At 32.2% G+C, this 24,794-nt stretch overlaps 1 protein-coding gene across 2 annotated transcripts in view; it reads right to left on the bottom strand.

The window, feature by feature from the left end:
- The window catches only part of LOC124532311 (tolloid-like protein 1), a 90,767-nt gene that overhangs the window by 10,873 nt on the left and 55,100 nt on the right, over positions 1-24,794 (bottom strand). For both annotated transcript variants that reach the window (XM_047107161.1, XM_047107160.1), the window contains exons 5-9: positions 21,109-21,424; positions 19,052-19,275; positions 17,453-17,631; positions 4,316-4,546; positions 3,706-3,843 (exon numbers count right to left, since the gene is read on the bottom strand). In XM_047107161.1, coding sequence (XP_046963117.1) covers positions 3,706-3,843; positions 4,316-4,546; positions 17,453-17,631; positions 19,052-19,275; positions 21,109-21,424 — 1,088 coding nt within the window. The remainder of the gene's footprint in view (positions 1-3,705; positions 3,844-4,315; positions 4,547-17,452; positions 17,632-19,051; positions 19,276-21,108; positions 21,425-24,794) is intronic.

Here is a 24,794-nt window from a genome sequence, read left to right as displayed (position 1 = left end):
GAAAAAAAGTAAAGTAACACCCCGTAAATTTCCTACTGTTGGAATAAAGCCTCCGCTTCCGTTTAAGGGTTTGAAACATATTCCACCACGCTGTTCCAATGCCGGTTGGTGGAATGCACATGTGACAGAATTTCGATGAAATTAGACACGTGCAGATTTCCTCACGATGTTTTCTTTCACCGCCGAGCACGAGATGAATTATAAACAGAAATTAAGCACATATATAAAGTGGTGCTTGCCTGGGTTTGAACTCGCGATCATCGATTAACATGCACTCGTTCTAACCATGTCAGTATATAACAATTAAATTTATATATCCCGCATAGAGATCAACAAATACTAATTCCAAACTTCTTCTTCTTACTAATCTTTAATTTTTTAAAATTTTAACAGTTGTATCGAGACATGATGCTTTAAATTTTTAATGAGCTAAGTAAAGCAATCATGAATATTTAATTGTTAGCTTTAATAAGATAAGTTAGCCTTTTATTAATCGAGTCTTTAAAATTTATCTCATGCAGGAAAACATCACGTAGAATGAAATGGGTCGGATTAATTTCTGCCACAAAACAGCGTGGTAGTATATCTCCACTCAAAACTCTCCCTCGAGAGGACAAGCAGACATTTATTTCTTACTCGTCGTGTAATGCTTTTTATATAAATGTTTTTTATTACTATTAGTTTTTTTTAAGTGGTAATGCCACCATTTGCAGACATCACCTTTGACCTATATAAACGGTTTTATAGTTTACTATTTTGATTTAATATAACACATGAATGACAGAACCTTAAAATCTTGCTACCTCTTTTAGTTTCACATATTACGAGCAGGAGAGGTAGTACTTAAATAAGTGTTTTTCTTTTTTACTATCATAGCACGTTGATGTAACAAAAAATAAGGTTTTACTGGGAAAAAATATATTCTAGTCTGAGTTTTATGTGTCGGCGTCTAACGCATTAGCTTTTATTCCCAAAAGATATTAGCGTATTCCCTATATTGTGTAGAAAAAATCAGCTCTATCACAAAGTGCTTTAGTATCAATGAATGTTGATAGTCAATGGCGCCGAATTTGACATGTTCAAAAAATACGAATTTCTTATTCCACATAAAAAGTTTAAATCCATTGGGTATATAAGATGTATCATAAGAAATTACTCTTATTTTATGTAAGTATATACCTATTCTATTTTTGTACGGGTAGTTTTTTTTTGGCCAAGGAATTTTTTTGCACGTCGCGCCATATGATCAACCTAGATTATGTCCCTTGTGTCTGTAGGCATACTAAACCACTAATCCTTCCAACCCTAGGGAAATAATGGGTATGGTGAATGGTGGTGGTACACGAAGTTCTACCATCAAGTATTATAGTTAAATTTTTGGAATTAGTTGAGCCCGAAGTCTTTAAAATCGATCCAGCCGTTCTAGAGATTAGCCGGAACAAACATGTCTCTTTTTTATAGGTATTGTTGGAATAAACAAGCAACATCTGCGTCAAGTCACACAACTTCCCTTTAAAAAAAAGGCGGGAGATGCGTGGTTGATATATTGAGATCGCGAATATAATTATTACGGTGTAATGTGATTATTGATGTTTATTTGTGTTGTATACTAAATGTTTTTACTTTGTTGTAGATTGATTGTTATTGTAAATTAAAGATAATTGTTTTAGAGGTTAGCCTACTTCCTACTTCTGGTTCTAAAAGTATAGATAACATTTAAAGTATTATTTTAGTTTCCATGTTATATTATTGTTATTATAATGTATTTCATCCTACAAATCTAAATGACACACAACTAGATAACAATAGTTATTTTAATTAATTAATAGTTTAATGCAATCTAGTCTTTAATACTAAGCGTTAAGGACTAAAATCGTCGTTCAATAGGACACAGAGTATAAAGATTTATCGATACAGACGGTATGCCTAAGGCTGTGTAGGAAAACGATAAATTAATTAATTCGCGTACCGTAAATCCATTACTTGAATTCGATATACATATTCAGTCTGTGCCCTGGGGTGTTCATCGGCATTTAGAATAACATTGTACAGGTTTCAAATTATGTACACGAAATGCAATGCTGTAGTTGTTCAGTAGTCATTGTATTTATCGTCATAAAGGCTGTGTCTAGCCAGTTAAGTTAGGTTTACATAAAAACTCTTTTCCGAGACTTTAAATACGTTAAGTTGATTTATAGAATTTCTGTTATATTTTAGTAAGCAGATTTTTATCTTAAGAATAAGCTTTATTTTCTTAGGTAATTGGATTTATTTTTATATTAACTGAACCTGCGGCTTTACTCCAAATTAAAACTTTAACTATAACTTCACCCCCAATTTAAAACCCTCAAGGGGTAAATTAAAAATAGTAGCATATGTCCTTTTCTGGGACTCTATCTCCATACCAAATTTAATCTAAATCGGTTCATCGGTTAAAGGGCGAAGATGTAACGGAAGGACCTTCGAATTTTTAATATTATTACTATATATTAGTACTAGATTAATACAACACAATATATATTATATAAACGTTTGCTGTTTATGAGTTTATGATCGAATGAAACTAAAAGCTATAATAGTGATATAAATTTTTATTAGCTATAAAAAATAATCTCTATATACTTTATATATAAACTAGAGATCCGCCCCGGCTTCGCACGGGTGCAATACTGATAATAAACATACGTGTTTTTACGTGTTTTTACACATTAGAAACTTCTAAAATTATCAGTGTTTCTTTGCTATACTCTCTATGTATTATATACAAAAACATTCATCTCGAATCACCATATCTTTAAAAATCGTATCAAAATCCGTTGCGTAAGTTGAAAGATCTAAGCATACATAGGGACAGACAGTGGTAAGCGACTTTGTTTTATACAGTGTAAGGATGATTATGATTTACTCTTTTTTTAAATATTACTCCTCGACGGTTCTCTTTCAAAATGTTAATCTATAAGAGAAATTGCTTCTTATAACCAATAAAAAGTAAAAAATACTAGACTCATTTAGAGCTTTTAAAAATATATATGAATTTTTAAATTAAATAACTCAGGTATATATATTAATATAAACACAAATTAGGCAGATTAATTATAATAAGGTTGGTTGGTAACTTAATAAGATAAGACAAGGAGCCTCTTTGATAAGATCTTGTAAAGTGTCGATACTCCTAATTTGGAGGGCTTGATTCTGTGGGTTGTTTGAGAGCGATAATAGTCCCAACCTGATTGTTATCAACACAACTTCTTATCTCTAACTTTACATTAATTATAACTATCATAGATATAATTTACAACGTCTAGTTTTAAATGTAATGAGTTAATTTGTTTCTTAAGTAAATATTGGCCGATATTGTAGATTTCATACGTTGGCAGCGGCATCCCATTTTTTTCCATTCTTGTTGTTGTTGACGGGGACTTATTAGACCCCGTAACGTTATTTCTTCAGTACGGTACGTAGTCAAAGAGACCCCTAATTAAAGTAGTTACACCGTAGTATTCTCTTTTAAATAGGCATCATGTAATAATATTTATCATTTTCCTACAATATATCAAATAGAAGTTAAGTCCTCCATACGTCAAAGAAATCTTTGTTTTTCTTAGCCGCACCACACCGCACCGTACATACGCGGCATATTAGACCTCGCTCCGCATTGTACGGGTTAAGAAAGTATTAGCAGCTATTAATGTTAAGGCAACTTACCAGTAATATTAAGCACGACACGTTCCCCGTGAGTAGCTACGATTCGCCACTCGCAGCGGTCTGGTGTCGCAGGCGTGTCCGTGCCCCAGCCAGGAGAATTAAACCAGCCGGAATTACCCAGGAAAGTTTTGCCGCATTCTGTGTATAAAACATTAATTGAAGTCGGGTAAGAAAAGGGAGGATTTAAAAAAATACAATAGTTCTCATGATAAGTTTCTCGTAAGACACTGAAAAATATCTCGTTTGATTATAGTCGGTATTCGGTAACTTTAAAACCATTATTGATGATGTCCAACCAATAGATTTCATTTTCTAGACACATTAACCAACTCAGGACGCATAATTGCATGTGCCAACCCAAGTCGAGTCACGTGGCCCTGACTTTCATAAATCTAAAATCCTGCAAATGGTGCAAATTCAATATGGTCGGAAGTAAGCCTTGAACTAAATGCCATAGAATTGATGTGCTCAATGTTCATAGGTAAGCACGGTAGCATTTTATTGACTCCCCACAGATTTGAATCCAAGAAATCAGAGATGATAGCCATACAAGCTAAAGACAAACAGTTCTTTTTCTATAAACAATCAGTTAGATAAGTATTAAACTTACTTGCGCATTTGTAAAGTAAATTCGTCTGTGCAATGTCGCTGGCACTTAGTCTAACTCTTTGCCCAATCTCCGGTCTCTTCTTTCCGTGCACTTCAAGCGGTAGAATCGTGTCTAAATACGTTCCTTTACTGAACGTGTTACGAGCGTAGTGCATAATGGAGTCGTAATCGTACGTCTGCCCGAGAGAATTCACTTCTTCCTCGGTTAGCTTGTTGAAATTGTATTCTTGTCCTGTGAAAAAGACGGTACATTGAAAAAAACAGCAATAGATTGTTGTTACGCGCGATCGCCTCGTCAGAGTCGGATTTAAAGGTCTGGAGGCCCCCGGGCCACAAAGCAGTGGGGGCCCTAGACAAACAGTAGCGTGAACAACCTAATAATTATATTATCATGAATTAATTACTTTTTTATTTCAATAAGTAAGCTATGATTTATTTTCTTGTACGAACTTTAAAAATATGAAATAATAACATTATTATAATTTGACTATATCTCGGTATTTGTTAACTTGCTGAAAACTGTGGTCCCCACTAATGTGGAGGCCCCACGGCAGTTGCCCCGGTTGCCCTCCCCTAATTACGGCCCTGGGCCTTGTGTAGTTTATTTTTCCTAAAAATCCTGAAATATGTTTTAGCTTATATCCATATTGAAGCCAAACCAAACTACGCATACGGTAAATTTAACTACGACTAGTTCTGTGGTTTTGTCTTGAAGAAATCACAAAGAGATGAAGAGAGTTCCCCAGTTATAATACTAGTCCAATATAAGATTTAAGCCAGGAATATACAGAAAAATAACCTTAGAATAGTTTAGAATCAATAAAATCAGTTTTCGATTCAACATTTAAATGGCAATTTGAATTTGCTCCGGCTATAAAAATCTCGAATAGAAGAGGAATCTAGAATTTTTATAACACTTCACAGCTTTTCAATCAGTTGCAGGTAAAAAGTAATCAGCTTCGTCAAACTTCTCGACTTCCCAATAGCATTTAGAGTAGATTAAAGGAAATTAATTTTGAAGTTTATAATCCTTGTTAAGAACTTACATCGGCCAATTGATAACAAATTCTGACTTTAAAGTAAGCCTATTAAAGGAGAATTGTATAGCGACGAGACCTATATTGTTTTGTGTAAAAATACGACCTGATATTTCGTATTGACAAATTAAGGAATGTCTTAATCAAATATCCTATAAATACTGTTGATATGAATCCATCCAATCTTTTGAATCGTCATTTTACAATTAAGTGAAGCTACCATCGGTTCGGAATGCAAATTTGCAAAAAAAAACGGTAAGAAATTCAGTAGTTACTCTTTTTCGACATTTAAATATACAGTCATGTTAGTTAGATACAATAACTTTGATATACTTATATGTTTGATATATTTACCGCTAGGTCAATGTGAAAACAAATGTAACGATGTCAAAGGATTTTATTATTGTACTCAATTTTTCGAGACCATTCTAGAATACAAGTAAACTGTGTCAAACGAAAAATAACAAAAATCTATACAGCCAGTAAACATTATTAAAGACCTAATTATTGATAAGTCATTTTGTAAGACCCATTGCCTTATGACATTGTTTATAATATTAGACAGCTCTAATATTTACAAAATTAATGTTTTTATTTATAACACTTTAAATTTTAAGTATATTTTGGTTACGTTTACAATTTCAAGAGTTAATTTCAAAATGAAATGCAAAATACTCGGTAAAATTTCCTAACATTTTAAACATCCATTCTATTATAAAATTGACGCAGATTTAAATTGATAACAATAACCTTACAGTTGCTTATCTCTGACAATTAGGACGTTCAGATCTTTATAAAATTCGACCTTAATTCAAAGTGTTAGAGTTTAATTTTAAATTATACTAGCAAAAAGCGCAGCTTTGTGAGGGCTCGCGAGGTATTTCTACCTAGTAATAATTTATTAACAATAATAAATAATAATATTATTTATTATTAACTAATAATATATATTATTATTAATTAATAATATATACTATTAATAATGAATAATATTATTAAAAGTATATTTTAATATATGAATTATTAATATGGACTTCTATAAATAACTCATACGACAAAAAAAATTCAAATTTTAAATTTTTTATTGTATCAAAGCATTTACATTTCTCATACGGATTTCTTCTTGTTTTCTACACTTCAACATATTTGAGTTTTTAATACTACTTAATCTATCATAAATAAATCTTCTATTTAATGCTAATTAAAATGCCTTCAAATGTTTTTACTCTTGAAAACGCGACATAAGTTAAACCAATAGAAGTTTCTTTTTCTCCAATATCTACAACAGCTTTATCTAATGTTAAACCTTGTGATTTATGAATTGTAATTGCGAAAGCTAATTGTAATGGAAATTGTTTTCTTGAGCAATTGGTATTTCCATTTTTCCAAAATTTAGTTATGGGTAATATTGGAATACAACCACTATTTTCGTAAGTTGAATAAGAATAATTTTCAAATCGGACCATTATCACTCGCGGCATTTGATCAGGGGGACTACAATTTTCTTCATAAATTATATCTTCGACATAATCTAAAGCTCCATTGACCAATCCATTTTCAACGCACAAATTAGAACGTAACATAACTTTAGATCCAATCGATAAAATAATAAATGGTTCAAGTCCACCTAATAATTCTGCACTTACTGATTTTGCCTTGGAACAATTGTGATAAGCTGGAATATAAGCAACTGGTTGACGTAATTCTTTTAACTTTTGATGATTAAATTCTTTTACATCTTTGTTTGTTGCAAATAGTCTAATGGCATCGTTGAAAAAAATCCGTTCATTTAATGATAATGATTGTATACTCCGTGTCATTAATTTTTTGTAATCTTCTACCGTACATTCACCATTACTAATTCGATCAAGTATATCTCTAAAAACTTGTTGAGATTCATTCTGTCGAAATGATGATGATAAAAAGAAATATTTTTGAATACTTGATGTATATAACAATTTTCCTTCTAAAAGAAATTCACTTCCTTCAGTTTTATTACTATAAAGCGGCCTATCATTTACAGGTGGCAACTGATTAATATCTCCAAAAAAATATACAAATAATCCACCAAATGGTTCATCTTGCCTTGAAGGAAAAGCTCTACGTAAACGTAAATCAATTTTCCTCATAAGACTACATCCAATCATACTCATTTCATCAATAATTATAAATTTACAACCATATAATTCTTCTTGAAAATTAGCAAGTGCATGTAAATCGAGATCTTTGAACGTTTTATTTACTCCCAATAAAAGTTTAGAATGAATTGTTGAAGCATTAATATTCACAGCAGCAACACCAGTTGGTGCAAGCAATTTATAAGATGATGATCCCAATATTTGATTCAATCGAAAAGTAAAGTAATTTATCAATGTGCTTTTTCCAGAGCCAGCTTTTCCCTGTATAACCACTCTTTTTACAGATTGTTCTTCCTCGTAACCTTGTAGATAATTAAGTTGTTTTTCAAATATATTAATTACTTCTTGCTGTTCACCAGAAAAAGCAAAATTTGACAAATAATTGTGATTATTTATGTTAGGGTTTCTTTGATTTCTTGCAATTTTTTTCATTTTCAATAAATGTTTCTAATGAATTCAATAGTTGTTTGCTTGAAATAGAATGCCATTGATATCGGATATCAATTTCTCTTCTACCTAAATCATCTTCTTGATTAATATTTTGTGGTCCAGCAGCTACTTCCATCCAATCATGTAGTTGTTCTATTTGAACTGTATTTATTACTTCATAATCTTCTTCATTCTCTAAATTTTGTAACATTTGATCCAATTCATAACTAAGACTATTATCATTACTATTTTTAAAATGACGTTCATATACAATCTTCCAAGTATTATTGTCAGGATTTAGGTCATTTAACTGTCGCCAGGCAACATGTAATATAACTTGTTGTTTATAAAAATTTTCATTATCTATGCAGCCAGGATCATATTTCACTTTTGGTATAACTCTAAGAATAAAAGGTACTTTTCTCATACTATAAGTTGAACCTCTTTTATAAGTTTTTGTAAAAAAATCAGATAAAGACATTTGTTCAAATTCTGCTGGTCGTTGTTGATATCTCTCCAAAAAATTCGAAACAAAAATACTTCCATCTTCACTATTCATATCCAGATATTCCCATGTTTCAGATATTCTAAAATTTATAGTAGTAAATTGTCGAGAAGATCGATACAAAGGCCAACCCATAATAATCCAAAATATTTCCTGAGCAGAGTAGTCACGTTCAGCACACATTTTTATCAAAATTTTTTGGATTATCTGTACAACATTACTATTAGTATTTGACTCTTGTACTGTTTGTCGAATAAAATCTTTCATACCATCCGATCTTGGTTCACCTTTGCTAGCATACTTAGCAATATATCTAAGAACGGCATGAATAGAAACAATGGCTTGCGAATCAACATTTGCTCGCCAAATTTTCAAAATTTGTGGACTGTGACTATTTAAATATGAATTATTTCTTTTTGATATATATTCTATTTCGTTATTTTGAATAAATTGAATTTTACTTTAGTTGACACATTCTTTCGGATACTTGAAACGACAAATAGTCTCAGAAGAATTTTTTTTCTTTCTTTGACAATACGCTTTAGAACATTTATGCATATGTACAGCTCGTATTAAATGATTGTAATCAACATCTTCATCAGATATATCAGAGTAATGTAATTTTGATGGATGTATATCATAAACTTGAGAAGGATCTGGATGCCATGTAGATATGAACTCATCAAAGTAGTTTATAATTTCTTTAATTCTTGTAATATCATTTGGATTGAGATTCTTAAGATCAGGTGCATTTTCAAACCAGAAAAGACCATGCATGTGCGGACTACCTCGGTGTTGAAATTCAATACGGAACCAGAAATCTGTGACTTTAAAGTATTTTTTAACAAAATGATCCATAAAAGTATCTAATCGCTTTTTAAAAAAATAAGAAACAATCATAGGATTTGAATTTAATAATTTAGATTTACGAATAAATTCACTGCTTTGATTGAGATCGCATAATTATAGTCTGGATCCAATATACGATACAGCTCTGGCCAATATAAATCAGCTGCACTCAATGTCATAAATATTGTTGGAGTTCCTAATTCTTCAATCATATCCACTAACTCTCTAGATCTCACGTACCAATATGAGCTAGATGATCTCAAATTAGTATTATATGATAAAATTGATTTATACTTATTGATTGGCACAGGATCCAATATAGGCCAAGGTAAAACACCAGATCTATCATTTTCTTCCTGAATGTTCAGTACACTATTCACTGCTTTACGATTACATTGAAAAGTCACCGTTGGAGCTCCAGATTCATAAACATTATCATATAATATATTTTGATCATTATCCTCATTATCTAAATTATATGAAAGTTGTTGTCTATCTTGACTTAATACAATTTGTTGAAAAATACTTTCATTATTAGGTAAACATTGTAAATTATTTTCGTCGATTGTTATATCACGGTACCAAGGATTATTATTTTTAAGATATATCAAAGCGGCCTCAACATTATCACGATTTACAATAAAATCTTTATATCCTTCACCATAATTTCTTCTAACAAAAATATATTTTGAAATAGTATCAATAGAATGAGGTAAAGAGGTAGTAAAATTTGTAATGTCTTGATGAAAATTGATAACTTGGCCACTATATCCAAATTGACCACCTTTAAGTTTATATACTGTTATAACCGGATGAACTTGAGCAATTAATTGTTCTTCAAGAAATGTTAATTTTTTTAAAACTTCAGGTTGTGGACCAGGGTCCATATTATTTTCTGTAGAAAATATATTCATTTCATTTTTTACTTGAAATTTACGACAAAGAGCACAAAGTCCGTCTTCTTCAATATGTAAATCGAACCAACGACGATGACATAAATTGCAATGTTTTAACTCCAAATTTTTCTGAGCAGTTTTGAAATTAACGGCATACTCTAAAAAGTGAACATTTCCGCGATTAAAATTAGATTCCATATTTCGAGATCTTTTCTGACGTTCTCTTAAATCATTCATTGAAACACGGTTATGTTCGCGTTCTTTACGGCCAGTTAACGTGCGTCTTCGTGGCATTTCGCTGCAACAATAACAATAAAACATTTAAACCAACATGTTTTACGTCAGATACAACTGGATAATGGATAGCATTTTTCTATAAAATTCTATCATAGGTACTTACGATCATACGCACTTACCTAATATTTTTTCTTAATCAATATTACACCTGAGAAATTGAGCAATAAAATAATATTTCACGCAATAATAATTAGTTTTCACACAATAAACCAACAGTGACGTTGTTTTTAAAATCTGTAGTGTTGTTGTTATGGTGCTGACGCTATTTCTACCTGTTTCTACTAATAGTAGAAACAATTTAGTTGACACATACTTTCGACAGATGGCTTTAGTAGTAGTATATTAAACAATTTAGTTGATACATGCCTTCGACAGATGGCGTTAGTAGCATATTAGTAAATTAGTAGTATATTAACATTAGTGTCCATATACAAATTGTATTTTTAAAAAAAATATTTAAAAAAAAAAGATATTTTAATGATAAATAACACATCTAGACATGATTCTAAATTACTATGTTAAATTTCAAATCTAAAGGCGTGATACTTTTTTCATAAAGTGTACCACAAAAATGTACAGATTGTTGAATTAGAGTAGGGCTCGCTTCGCTCGCCCTAATAAATTTATCCAACAAATACCAAGTTTTGAATGTCTAGAATATCGGTGTACTCCTGGCATTTTGGTTATTTATGCTCAAAGCTTGTCTATGAATTTTGCCTGAGTAATTATTTTTCACCAATGTTACTATAACGAGACGAAATTTTTCGTTATTTTCGTAAAGATATTATTACTATGCTTTATAAAGGATTTTGTATTGAGATATCTAGTTTGTGTTGCCTTTTAAATCTTTTGTGTTACTATTATAAAATCATAATTTTAAAATTGTGTCAATTTTAAACAAATTTGAAAATCAAATGTTTCGTTGCAATTAGGTATTAAGTTACCTTTAACACTTAAGTTTAATAACTTACAGTGCTAGAACTGCATCTTAACCGATGATTTCGGCTTCAAACCCAGGCCAGCACCACTATATATACATGTTCTTAATTTGTCTTTATAATTCATCTCCAGCTCGGCGGTGAAGAAAAACGTTTTTCTGTTTTGTGTTTAATTTCTTAAAAATTCTGCCACATTTGCAGCGTGGTGGAATATGTTCCGAATCTTCTCCTCAAAGGTAGAGGATGCCTTAACCCAGCAGTGGGAAATTTATAACCTGATTTTGTAACACTTAATGTCTGTCTGTCTTATATTAAAAAATAAATTGGAAAATAAAAAGTAGATCGGAATTCATTTATTACGTCATTTGACGAATAAATAATAATGTATTCAATTCGAAAGAAATTGCAGTGTTACGTAACAACTATGATAGTCAAATGTTTCAAGTAAAGGCATACGTGTTCATTTGGTACCTACGTTAAATTTATCTGAATTAATAAAGGAACAATGTCTTAGAACGGCCTTGTCCTGTCTTAGAATAATCTCCCTTAAATTTCACTAAGTTCTTGGTCCTAGAAACTTCTGACAATTACCCTTTAAGCCGCTTTCATAAATGACTATTTACATTTACGTTCACACTTTTATTTTCTGACTAGCTGCGCCCGCGACTTTGTACGCCTTTGAATATAACAAAAAAATATAATATTGTTGCCTAAGTTACTCCCTATAATATCAGTTATCTGTCAGTGAAAGTCCCGTCGAAATCGGTCCAGTCGTTACAGAGATTAGCCGGAACAAACAGACAGACGGACAGAACGACAAAAAAATTTGGTATATGTGTCGTCTTTAAATACATGCATTGAGCAAAAAAGGGCTATTCGAATATTACAAACATACACTCCAATTATATGTATAGATAATAGCTATGATATGATATGATATATCTTGATAAGATCACCAGGGACTAAGTGGGCTCTTATGATATGATGTAATACTTATTTAATTCTCGGCATCTGTCGGCGAGCTTGAACCCACTTGCAATTAGCCTGCCCTGTTCATACTGATCATTAAGGTTATCACTAGAACACATATTATCCGTAACGGCTATTCAAAGATTATCAAATTGAATCTTTTGCTCTTATAGCTTATGTTTTGGAAAAACAACAAGTTAATGACCTATTTTAATGTAAATTAGTTATTAAATAAAACAAATACTGTTTCAAAAAGACACGTGTATTAAGATTCGGAACATAACCTTAAAATTTCTAAGTAGCTGAAAATTTTAGGTAAATAGTTTAGACGTGTTGTAAATTGCTTAAACGAAACTCGCAAGGTAAGCTTCAGGTAAATTATGCTCACAGAAAATTATCCATTATTAAGTAACTTATATATTAACTTGCTAAGGTTTAGAATTTATTTTACGTTTACATTACAGGGAACTGGGAAAAAGCGTTATGCAGGCAATATATTATATTTATTATCAAACGTTGTTCATATATTTCATTTTCTGTTATTTAACACATCATAAACTTGCTTGGTGATAGGGCTTTGTGCAAGCCCGCCTGGGTAGGTACCACCCACTCATCAGATATTCTACCGCTTAACATCAGTATTGTTGTGTTCCGGTTTGAAGGGTGAGTGAGCCAGTGTAACTACAGGCACAAGGGACATAGCATCTTACTTCCCAAGGTTGGAGGCGCATTGACGATGTAAGGAATAGTTAATATTTCTAACAGCTGCATTGTCTATCGGTGATGGTGACCACCTATCATCAGGTTGCCCATATGCTCGTCCGCAAACCTATTCCACAATAGAAAGAAAAACAAGAAAATTGTTCCATTCGGATGTCTGTGAAACGACATGACACCACTTTTTTTTTAGATATATTTTCTACTTATAAACTTAAAAAAGATAGGTATCTTACGATCAATAAACTGTTATCACAATGTCATCAATTATACAGATATTTTAACGATATTTAATTCAGCTTCTAAGACGAGATATATGATATATTTCAGAACAAAACCAATGCAAAATAAATATAAATTGTTTATTTCAATACTTAGTTATCACTTCAGTTCAAATGCAGTTCATGATTACATTATTACGAATGTCATTTGAAATGTCGGTCACAATCAAGAGACACGAGGACAATAAATAAGAATATAATTAAACAAACAGGAAGATGATATTTCCTTCCGGATTCCATCACAAAGTTTGACTGACATGGCGTGCCATTCACAATGGCAGACGTGTCTTTCACAATGACGCGTAACATTCGGTAATAGGTCAAAGAAACTGTGTCACCGTGGCGATGCTAATCTCTTAATGTACGTAATTATTGTACTGTTGCCAACTAGGAGTTTCCCGCGAATTAAAGGGGTAATTCGAATGGCATTGTCGGTTCAAGGTTTAATGTATTAACCCATTTTAGTAACTTATAACATTGTAAGTTTATACATACAAATTGGAAAAATACGTACGCACGTCAGAAGTGATAATTTAAACTATTTTAAGTTCAAGTATAAAAGTAATTATTAAATTGTTTAGCTTGAGAATGAAATTACTTAATATTTATGTATGTCAATATGAAAATGTAAGGAAAGGTTATTTATTAATAATATATTTTATTGATTAAAAATTATATTTTTTTTCTTAGTCGCGATTCTTGAATATGTATAACACTTTGTATGTACATAAACCAAATTCTAAGCAAAAAAAGGATTATGTAAAAGAAATGGAAATCATATAGACTGGCGCCGTGACGCGTTAAGTTACGAAGTGGTAGGCGTACCCTCCCATAGAGTTTTCACTTTAAAAATATTTTTTTAAAGACTATACAATAAATGAAATTTAAAAAAAAACACTGACTCCAAGATAAGATGTTATGCAGCGGTGTGAATAACGTGAAGATTTGAAACGCACGTTGGATTCAGGTCAAGTGCCGACTTGAAGAAAAGACGCGGCCACGTTACGCACTTCACACTGAGTCTATCATAGAACATAGAGTTACGTAACTGACAGAGGTTCCGCTTAATATTGAAAATAATATACTTTTATATATAACAATAATTTTACGTTCAAACGACTAATAAAATACTAATAACCTCAAAACTAGGATTGAAGTACATATACTGAAATAGTTCCTATTTTTTTTTGGGACGAGGCTTTTGTCTTGTATTATGTAGGTCTATTTAATGTAACAAAAACGACATAAGCGAGAAACTCGTAAGAAATATATGTACTATGTGTACATTAGTATGTGAAGTAAGAAAGTTCTGTGAAAAATTGTACGTCTAGACCTAGATTCGACAGTTCAACTGGGCCCCAAAACAAATTTGACAGATGTCTAAATTATTACTACGTTATCTGTTGTCAGACATTCTCATATGCAAATGCATCATTGGCTGCGGTTCGGTCAAAGTTCTTTTGCAATATTATCGGGAAAATATAGTAGAATTCGTTCTCAATTACAATTTAACTGATGTTACTTTTGTGAATAATCGAGTATCTATATTATTATCTATATTAATATTATAAATGTTAAATTAATCTGTCGGCTTATCTATTTGTTTACGTTCCGCTCGCTGAACCAAATCTGGTGAAATTTCGTATGAAGCAAACTTGAACTCCAAGAAAGGACATAGGTCAAAGTCATCATAGGACAAAGTCTGCAGTCTGTGAACATGCTCTGGATAAACCTAACCATTTTATCCGATTTGATAAACCACAGATCCTCGCTAAAGAACACAGATTCATTCCTAGAATGATACGCGAGGCTATTGAAATTCAAAAACATCCGAACTTCAATAGAGAAGATGGTTGGAGACTTTCTAACACCTGGGATCCACTTATTAAAAATTTAAAATCCCAAATCCAACAGACTGCAAGACTTAAAGATACAGTTAGTGCCTTCTGCGTGCAACCGGAACGTTACTCAAGATACCAATTGAGAAATCGTTGACGGTAGTTGTTAATAATATTTCCTTTGTTCTTCAAATAGACAAATGTCACCTTATTCTACCCGTGACCACGAACGCTGTAAAGTGCTCGAAACGTCGGGATGTCCAAAATAATTAATATACGCGATTAAAATCCGTAATAACTAGTTTTATTTAAATGTGTAATAATCGCGAAAATTTAAGACAACATTAAGGACATAGGCTACTCTTTTTCCTAACACATGACCCTTAAAGGCGAGCGAAGCCGCGGGCGACTACTAGTATAATGTAATCGGATCATTATCGTTACAGGTTTTTTTATGGTATAGGTTGGCGGACGAGCATATGGACCACCTGATGGTAAGTGGTCACCATCGCCCATAGACAATGACGCTGTAAGAAATATTAACTATTCCTTACATAGTCAATGTGCCACCAACCTTGGGAACTAAGATGTTATGTCCCTTGTGCCTGTAGTTACACTGGCTCACTCACCCATTAGACCGAAATACTGAGTACCGTTATGTGGCGGTAGAATAACTGATGAGTGGGTGGTACCTACGAGACGGGCTTGCACAAAGCCCTACCACCAAGTTATAAGGTTATTAGAATTGCATCCTGTGCTGTGCAACCCTATAGGTTAGTACCTATATTAAAATCATAATCTTGTTGTTATATACTAATAAATATAATCACAATAATATTCATAACACTTCTGATATTTTCACTGTCAACTTCTAGTTATTTTTATTCTAAGGTCTATTCAGATATCATCCTTTTCAGAGGACGCCATTTTGTAATACATTTTATTTCTTTCAGTTCTTAGCTTAAGCAATGTTTGCTTGGGAACAAAGGCCACTCGAAATCATTTTGGGACCTCAATACAATGCTCGGTGGATGATTATTCCGATTTTACATAGTAATTATTCGTAATACTAAGATATTAAATGATTCTATGTAGGGCTGGCAACTAAGTGATTGCAGCTTTAAAATAAAAAGGATTAAAATGAATTAATGCGATAAATCCGCAAATTTGTTGCCAGCCTTATAAAAATAAGTTTTTTTTTAATAACGTCTAGCCGACGAATTAAATTAATTATGGGTGACTATAGATTTGTTTAAAAATAAATTTTAAATATTTTTTTTTGCTGAATTGATAAATTTTAGTTTATAATTAATTCAGCTTAATTATTACGTGAAATAAGTATAGTATTAGCTAAAGTTATTTTTGTTAATTAATTTTTGAAAAATACTCTTGATATTAATTAATAACGTTCTTCTTTACTCAAATTAAGTAAAGAATATATAAAGAGATACAGTAATGAAAATTAAAGTTATCACAATATTTCCGGTTTCAGTGTATTCTGCTGAGCGAGTTTAAATTCCCGCCAATGTTTTCTTTTTTTTTTATAATGTTGCCCTCTTCAAAAACCGTAGCGATAACATCAGTTTTAAAATATTGTAACAAAAAATTGTTTGGAATATATTTCTGATAGTGTTGCTATTATTTTCACTATTCAACTAAATTAGGTCTATTATAATTAAAATTAAATTAGTAATTAATGTGTCAAATAAAGTGACATTGCGTGTCAAATATACATAACAAGCTGATGAAAATTGGCTTTATTCACACGGACGCGGTTACAGGAAACGCCGAATATAGACAAAAAAGATTCTTTAACATTTTAATTTAAGAACATATATTAGCAGGTAAGATTAAAATCATTGCATTGATGACTTTTTTAATGTTTTATTCTTGCTGTTATATTGTCCAAGCCTATGGCTTCCCCATTATTTTATATCTTATTATTTCAAGATTAGTCTTATTCGACTTAGGCTATTAGTTTGACAAAGAGCAAGCATTGAGTGTCTTTCCAAGCAGGATATATTAATTTAAATAATTGTATATAATTAACATGACTTTGTATTTTTTAAATGTTAAAAAAGAGTAACTACTGAGTTTGTTGCCGGTTCTTCTCGGTAGAATCTACTTTACGAACCGGTGGTAGCTTCACTTAATTGTAAAATGACGATTCAAAGGTGCTTGTAAAAGCCAACTTGAATAAATTTTATTTTGATTTTTTTTTTGATTTTGAAATAATTTACTCACCTGTCATAATGTTATCTCTTATGATCTGCACGTGCCGGTCCCGGTCCGGTCGCGTGTGCTCATGCCAGAAGCCGACCACGTGACCAAGTTCGTGGACCACTATACCGAATTTGTCGCAGTTCTTTCCAATGGATATGGCCTGGGCGCCGCCTCCTCGCTTTCCCACGAAGGAACAGCACCTGTGTTAATTCAAATATTTTAAATATTAAATGGAAGTGACGAAATTGATGAACAAGTAACGGACGTACTGGTGGTACGTGGTGGTAGGACTCTGTGTCCGTCTGGGTAGATACCATCCACTCATCAGATATGCTACCGCTAGACAACAGTACTCAGTATTGTTGTGCCCCGGTTGGAAGGGTGAGTGAGCCAGTGTAACTACATGCACAATAAAATTTCTTACAGCGACATTGTCTATGGCGGCGGTATATTAACTATTCATTGATTTACCAATACAATAAGGTGATACCTTAGGAGTTAAATGTTATGTCCCTGATAAATGTTGTGCCTGACAAAATACTGGCTTACTCACCTTGCTAACCGTAACACTACGATACTAAGTATTTTTGTGATGGTACATATGAGTATTGTAGCAAAAATAGCTCCTGAGATTGCACGTCTGTGTTCTGCGGTTTCTAGTTCCAAGTTTTTTCTTTATATAGTTTAACCACTAGTTCATTTGTTAGATTTTGTACCAACTTTGTTTAACATCGCTACAAGATGGGACTGCAACATATCAACTCGTATACTAACCAATCGATCGCTTCGACATTTGTCAAAATAGGCAAATGTCTGCATTTTTGGAACAATATATTACAAATGCAAGTTTTAATGACGTAAGTTAAGCTTTATTGACACAAGAATTTCAGAGAATCGGGTCGAAGAACAGACGGCTGACAGAACTGCATATCCTGCTGGAGTCACAAATTACGAGCCCGGTAATTGGACCATCAAACATGTCATGCAAAGCTATAATTTGCTAATTTGTAAGACAAATTGCTTGAATTGGCCTAAATTTACTTATTTTGGCGACTGCTGACTTATTTCATTGGATTTATGCGTTACACGTTTACAACGTTCTTTTTATCAGTACACAGTGTAAAACAAAGTGGCTTACTGCTGTCTGTGCCTATTTATGCTTAGATCTTTAAAGTTACGCAAAGGATTTTGATGTGGTTTTATTTATAGATAGAGTGATTCGAGAGGAAAGTTTTTGTATGAATACATGGACAATATAGTAAATTAAGTTTAATTAATAACAAATTCTGTGCGATATTTAGTATAAGTTTTGCACCCGTGCGAAGCCGGGACGGGTCGCTAGTTTTATATAATTGCGTTCTATAATGACAATGCTTTCTTGCCTTGTTTCAACCCGATTGTTTCGATTTTAGGGACGAGTAAGCCAGTGTAAAATTTATAACTTGTCAATGTATGGAATCGATAATATAATAGCTGTAAATGTAATTGACAACTTACCACCAATGTCTTACTGAATGTATAGTACAGTTAAAACTAACCTCTTTAATTTGTCACTTTATACTTTCGTAACTAAAGTGAACTGAACTTGAACCAGCCATTGTTAGGAACAGTATGACTCACCCGCAAGGTCTTTCAGTGAAAACAATGTAATCCTTGTGGAGAGCTGAATCTCGTTCCACAAACTTGACACATGTAAAGTTTTCCCAATGCCTCATCGCTTGTTTGAAAAGGGATTTATGTGCACCGCTGAAGTTACCGTCGATTTCGTATGGTATTACGCCGTTCTCCCAGATTCGTTCCTTTCGATTTGTTGCCGCTCTCGTGGTACGATGTCTTGTTTTTATCTAGAAATTAAAATTTTAATAATTTATTGCCATTGTTCTAAATTAATAGCAGATATAACTGATATATTTGTCGCTATATAAATTATTATGATTTTTAAAAAATGTGCTTTATCGTCTGGTAAACGTTTTTTGTTTACTGTTAAATACATTTGTTTTAGTAGGCTTTCCTAAAAAAGCGTATTCCTATTTCGAGGATTGTATATTTAATCTTAACCTAACCTAACCATATTTTCTAAATTTATTTTTGGTTTTGGATTTAGTAACCTTATGAAAATCTAATTTTCTATCATCTAATTAAATGATATGGACCTTAACAGAAGGTCGTGGGGACATTCCAGACGAGCTCTACTCACGTTTTATGAACAGATTTGTATGTGTAGTTTAACAAAGAATGAATTCTTTGTTGTGAAGCAAAATGCTTAGAGAGAGCTCATGGGGGAGAAAAAATGCTACATAATATACGCACTAGCACAGGAGTACGAAGAGACCTCTGAGCACTGGCTCCTTTAACTTTTACGGGACTTTACTTAATATTATATAACTTAATACTTAATGATAATAATATGTTGGTGGCTTTAAAACAATTTAGTATATGCTTTGATAAAAGAAAAGCTGAGATGGCCCAGGGGTAAGAAAGCGTGTGACAGATTAATCGATGATCTTAACCGATGATTTCGGTTTCAAACCCTGGCAACTATATAGGTACGATACGATATATGACGGTAATATTTTTAAATAAACAAAAGTCAGAGTAACAACCTCCAAATATAGTGTCAGAAATACTACCTCATAGTCTTTATCATATTAATTTTTAATGTCTATTTTATCGGATAAGTTCCTTGTGATCTTTTTCTTCTTGTGTAATATGTTTTCTTTTTTCTCAAGGATAAGGGCTTTTTAGTTTTAGTTTTTTGCTCTTGAAAGTTAAGGAAAACATCATGAGGAAACTTTCATGTGTCTAATTTCAACGAAATTCGGCCACATGTGCATTCCACCAACCTGCACAGGAACAGCGTAGTTGAATATGTTCCAAACCCTTAATCGGAGAGGAGGCCTTAGCCCAGCAGTGGGAAATTTACGGGCTGTTACTTGACAAAAGAATTCTCCTAGTATACAAAGTAAGCGCAAGTTGGAGTGTCTACAGGATACATTAAAACTTTACAACCGTTCAGAACGAGGCTTTCGTCGCTGCGGAAAGGACTTCAGAGAAGTTTTTCAATTTGTACTTTTATAGCTTTACGAATAACCATGAATGAATCGCTAGACGGATTATTGATTTTATCGCCATTTCTACTGTTAACATTTCGAGACAATTTCCGTACAAACTTTGTAAGTCATATAGTCTATACATATAAAAAAATTGGAGTATCTGTTTGTAACATTAAAATAGCCCTTTACGCAATGCATATGTACACGGTTAATAATATACCCCACACCATTGAGTGAGCCAGTGTAACTACAGGCACAAGGGACATAACATCTTAGTTCCCGAGGTTGGTGACACATTGACGATGTAAGGAATAGTTCATATTTCTTACAGCTTCATTGTCTATGGGTGATGGTGACCACTTACCATTAGGTGGCCCATATGCTCGTCGCCAACCTATACCATCAAAAAAACAAAATATTTTTTTTTACAATTTTCGTCAGTCTGTCTGTCTGTATGTTCCGGCTTATCTCTGGAACCGCTAAACCGATTTTGACTGGCAGATAAATGATATAATAAGGAGTAACTTAGGCTACAATAGTTTTTTTTTTGTTACATTCAAACGCTTACAAGGTCGCGGGCACAGCTAGTTAAACATAATATTAGATCTGATTATTGAAAAATACCTCGGTATAATTGTATCGGCTTTCACTTGCTTCTAAGTCATCATCGCTGTTCCGAAAAAACCAATCTTGAAAATGTTGATTTTCTTTACTCTGAGTGTTATTGAATGTTTTCTTAGGCGGCGGTTTAACTTCAAATCTTTCCTCAAACTCATGTTCAGGTATTTCAAACTTTTTATACTCTCCATGTGCTTTGGCGCTTAATTTCTTTCGATGCCGAATTAGTTTTTTTTCTTTTGATATTTCATTACTCTTGTCTTCATCGGAATACGTAAAGGCATTGTTATTCGTCCTTTCACTAGATTGAATATTCCTTAACCTAAAAAATACAAAGTCTTAATTTCAAGTAGAAAATAAACATTAATTAATTTTCTTTTTTGTGCAAATTTGCCTGACATTACTCATGATGAATTCTTGAGTGAGCCAGTTTAATGACACAAGGAACGTGAAACAAGGTTTCAAGAAGAAACTAACACCATATCTTCACCATAATACACATAGTTCAACTGTGATTATAATTATTATAGTAAGTTTTATATATTAACTATAGTAGCAAGTCAATATCTTTTATAAATGCTTGTATACCAATAATGGTTATATACCAGTGTAATCTACCCATATGTTTTTGTTAAACATATTTTATATGTAATTAAAGTTATACATTTCGGGATATTTACCATGCTTTTTATTTTTGTTCGGTGGAGGTCTCGTGAACAAGACATTCGTAGATAATGTCGAAATATCGAGCACCACCGATCAAAAATAAAAAACATGGTAAATATCCCGAAATGTATAACTTTAATAATAAAAATAACCATGTTAATTTAAAATCTTATATTTCATATGTTTTGTTAGTGTGTAGTGTTAGTGTGTCTAAATAAATAAATAAACATAAGTTGCCTCAGTGAGCGGCACATTGATCTAACTTTATTTTGTAAATATATGTACGTTATCGTCGAAGTTTGGCGAGACAAAACACTTTAGTTTTAATGGTTGGATGTTTTACTTAATAATTCTTATAAAGTCAACATGTATTGATTGATTTGCTCGAATACTTTCCAAATACAGACAAGCAAGTACAAGCAGTCTTCGACTTTCGTCGTTTCAAGAACAATGTTTTGAAAAGTATTATATATACAAGTAACAAAAATAAAAAAAATAATTAAGTAACCTTATTTAAGTTTGACTTTTTTCTTCTTACTATGAATTCGAATGAAGAGTGAATTCTCCGTTCTATGTCGAAAATCGAGACAATTGACGTATGCTTGACGAGTAGTGTAAAAACAAATAAAATTATACGTCAATTTAAATACACGTATAATTTTATGAATCTGAAGTGCGAATATAAGAGTGTGTTTTATGTAATTCATTATTAACAACAGCTGTTCTTTATGAGGTAGTTAAAAGCGCTCGTCTGAGGTTTTAATAAGTTAATTAATGGACACAAAGAATATGCATATCAGGGCGCACATATTTAATCTTATATGCGCCAGTTAACGCGGTGCAATTACCAATTGTAATGTCAATATTTATGTGGTCAACATCATGTAAACACCGATTTTAAATTGAATTCGATATACACACACAGACACACATACAAACACATACACACACAACAAAAGCAAGATAACCTTTTCAACCGACTTCCAAAAGGAGGAGGTTATCAATTCGTCTGTATTATTTTTTTTTTTTATGTTTGTTACCTCATAACTTTTCACTGGGTGGACCGATTTTGATATTTTTTTTTTGTTTGAAAGGTAGTGCTTCCCGTGGGGTCCCATTTTTTTTATTTTTTTTTCCGATGATGGTATCCATGTGAAAACGACATAAGTCTTAAATTTGCATTATGTATATGCGCGACAAATAGGTGAATAACTGAAAATCACGTTAACCAATTTTGATAATTCTTTTTTTATTATAAAATATATACTTCAAGGGTAACTTGATGAAAGTTTGGTAAGGTTCTGAGCACAGGATCCATGACAAAGTAACGGAACGGAAGGGAACGGAACAATTCTGAGGAGCACGTTAGCGATACTCGGTCGAATCTTTTATTTATAGGTTATTTGGATATTTGAGTCACCTTCCGTAATGTGGTTATGTTTATGTAATTATCATAGTCGAATATTATAATCAACTAGCTCGCCACCCCGGCTTCGCACGGGTGCAATTCTGATACTAAATATACTACAGAATTTGTTTATATACGACATCACATCGCAAACTTCTAAAATGATCAGTGTTTCTTTACTATATTGTTCATGTATTATATACACAAACCTTCCCCTTGAATCACACTATCTTTTAAAAAAAACCGCATCAAAATCCGTTGCGTAGATTTAAAGATATAGGGACAGAGAAAGCGACTTTGTTTTATACTACGTAGTGATGGAACTCCTATACGGCTCGCAGTTAGGGTGCGATATGGGGCAGAATTTCTTACTATCTTTAATCAAATTTTGTGTATGTGATGTTATGTCATATGATGTACGAAATATAGTTGGTCTTTTTCAAAGTTTTTTTGCTGAGTTCGATTACAGCTCTTTCGAGGGATCCTTGTAGTTTACGCTGCGTGACGTATTAAATCCGCATTTTCGAAAGTCTATTTTTGCTTTATTCGCAAGTTTCCTTTGAAATTGTCCTCGAAGTAGTTTCTGACTCACATAAACGGAACGCTTAATCTATCCATATTAAAAAAAATTAGTTAGTCAACATCAGCTTCACTTAAAATCAAAAAATTAAATAAAATTTTAACAAAAAGAAAAACCGACTTCAAACAAAACACTATTTTAAAACAAATGAATATGCACGAAAAAGTAATAAAAATAATTGCGTATTCAACATATTTTTTAGAGTCTTCCTAAGTTAAATGAAATGAAAAATATTAGACTACTTAAAAGTCGATTAACGATTATATCATGTAGTTATAATTATTGTTATATTTGGAGTCGGTGTCAGCCAATAAAACCCAACAGTATATCTATCAAAAAACAATACGAGAATACTTTAACAAATATGTTTTTTACAAATTACAAGTTTTTTATAATTTACTCCAAATATACCAATAACTATAACTACATGATATAATCGTTAATCGACTTTTAAGTAGTCTAATATTTTTCATTTCATTTAACTTAGGAAGACTCTAAAAAATATGTTGAATACGCAATTATTTTTATTACTTTTTCGTGCATATTCATTTGTTTTAAAATAGTGTTTTGTTTGAAGTCGGTTTTTCTTTTTGTTAAAATTTTATTTATTATTTATTTAGTAGGGTATTTTTTGCAATCGAAACATAAGTTATCTTTTCTTGAAATGTTTTAATTCCTTGAGAATAACACTATAAATAAGAATACTATTATTTATAAATATACCTGTAGTTTATTCTGATCTATTTTACTTTAACGTTATTCTGGATTCACATTCGAAACTCACAGCAAAACGCGATCGTGTAGTAATAGAAAATGACATGTGACATGAAGTATGATAATTGTAACATGTAAAGGATACTCGTAACACAAAGCGTGTCAGCGTAAGTCAGCTTTCAACGCTTCACGAGTGTATTATGTACGATCATACCAAAGATTAATATTAATTTAATCACGACAAGTGTGTAGTGTGAGTTGAGATGGCCCAGTGGTTAGAACACGTGCATCTTAACCGATGATTGCGGGTTCAAAACCAGGCAA

This window comes from Vanessa cardui, chromosome 9 (genome assembly GCF_905220365.1).
Source record: "Vanessa cardui chromosome 9, ilVanCard2.1, whole genome shotgun sequence".
NCBI classification, from domain to species: Eukaryota; Metazoa; Arthropoda; class Insecta; order Lepidoptera; family Nymphalidae; genus Vanessa; species Vanessa cardui.
The sequence above is the reverse complement of the archived record's forward strand: the minus strand, read 5'-3'. Positions and strand labels throughout refer to the sequence as shown.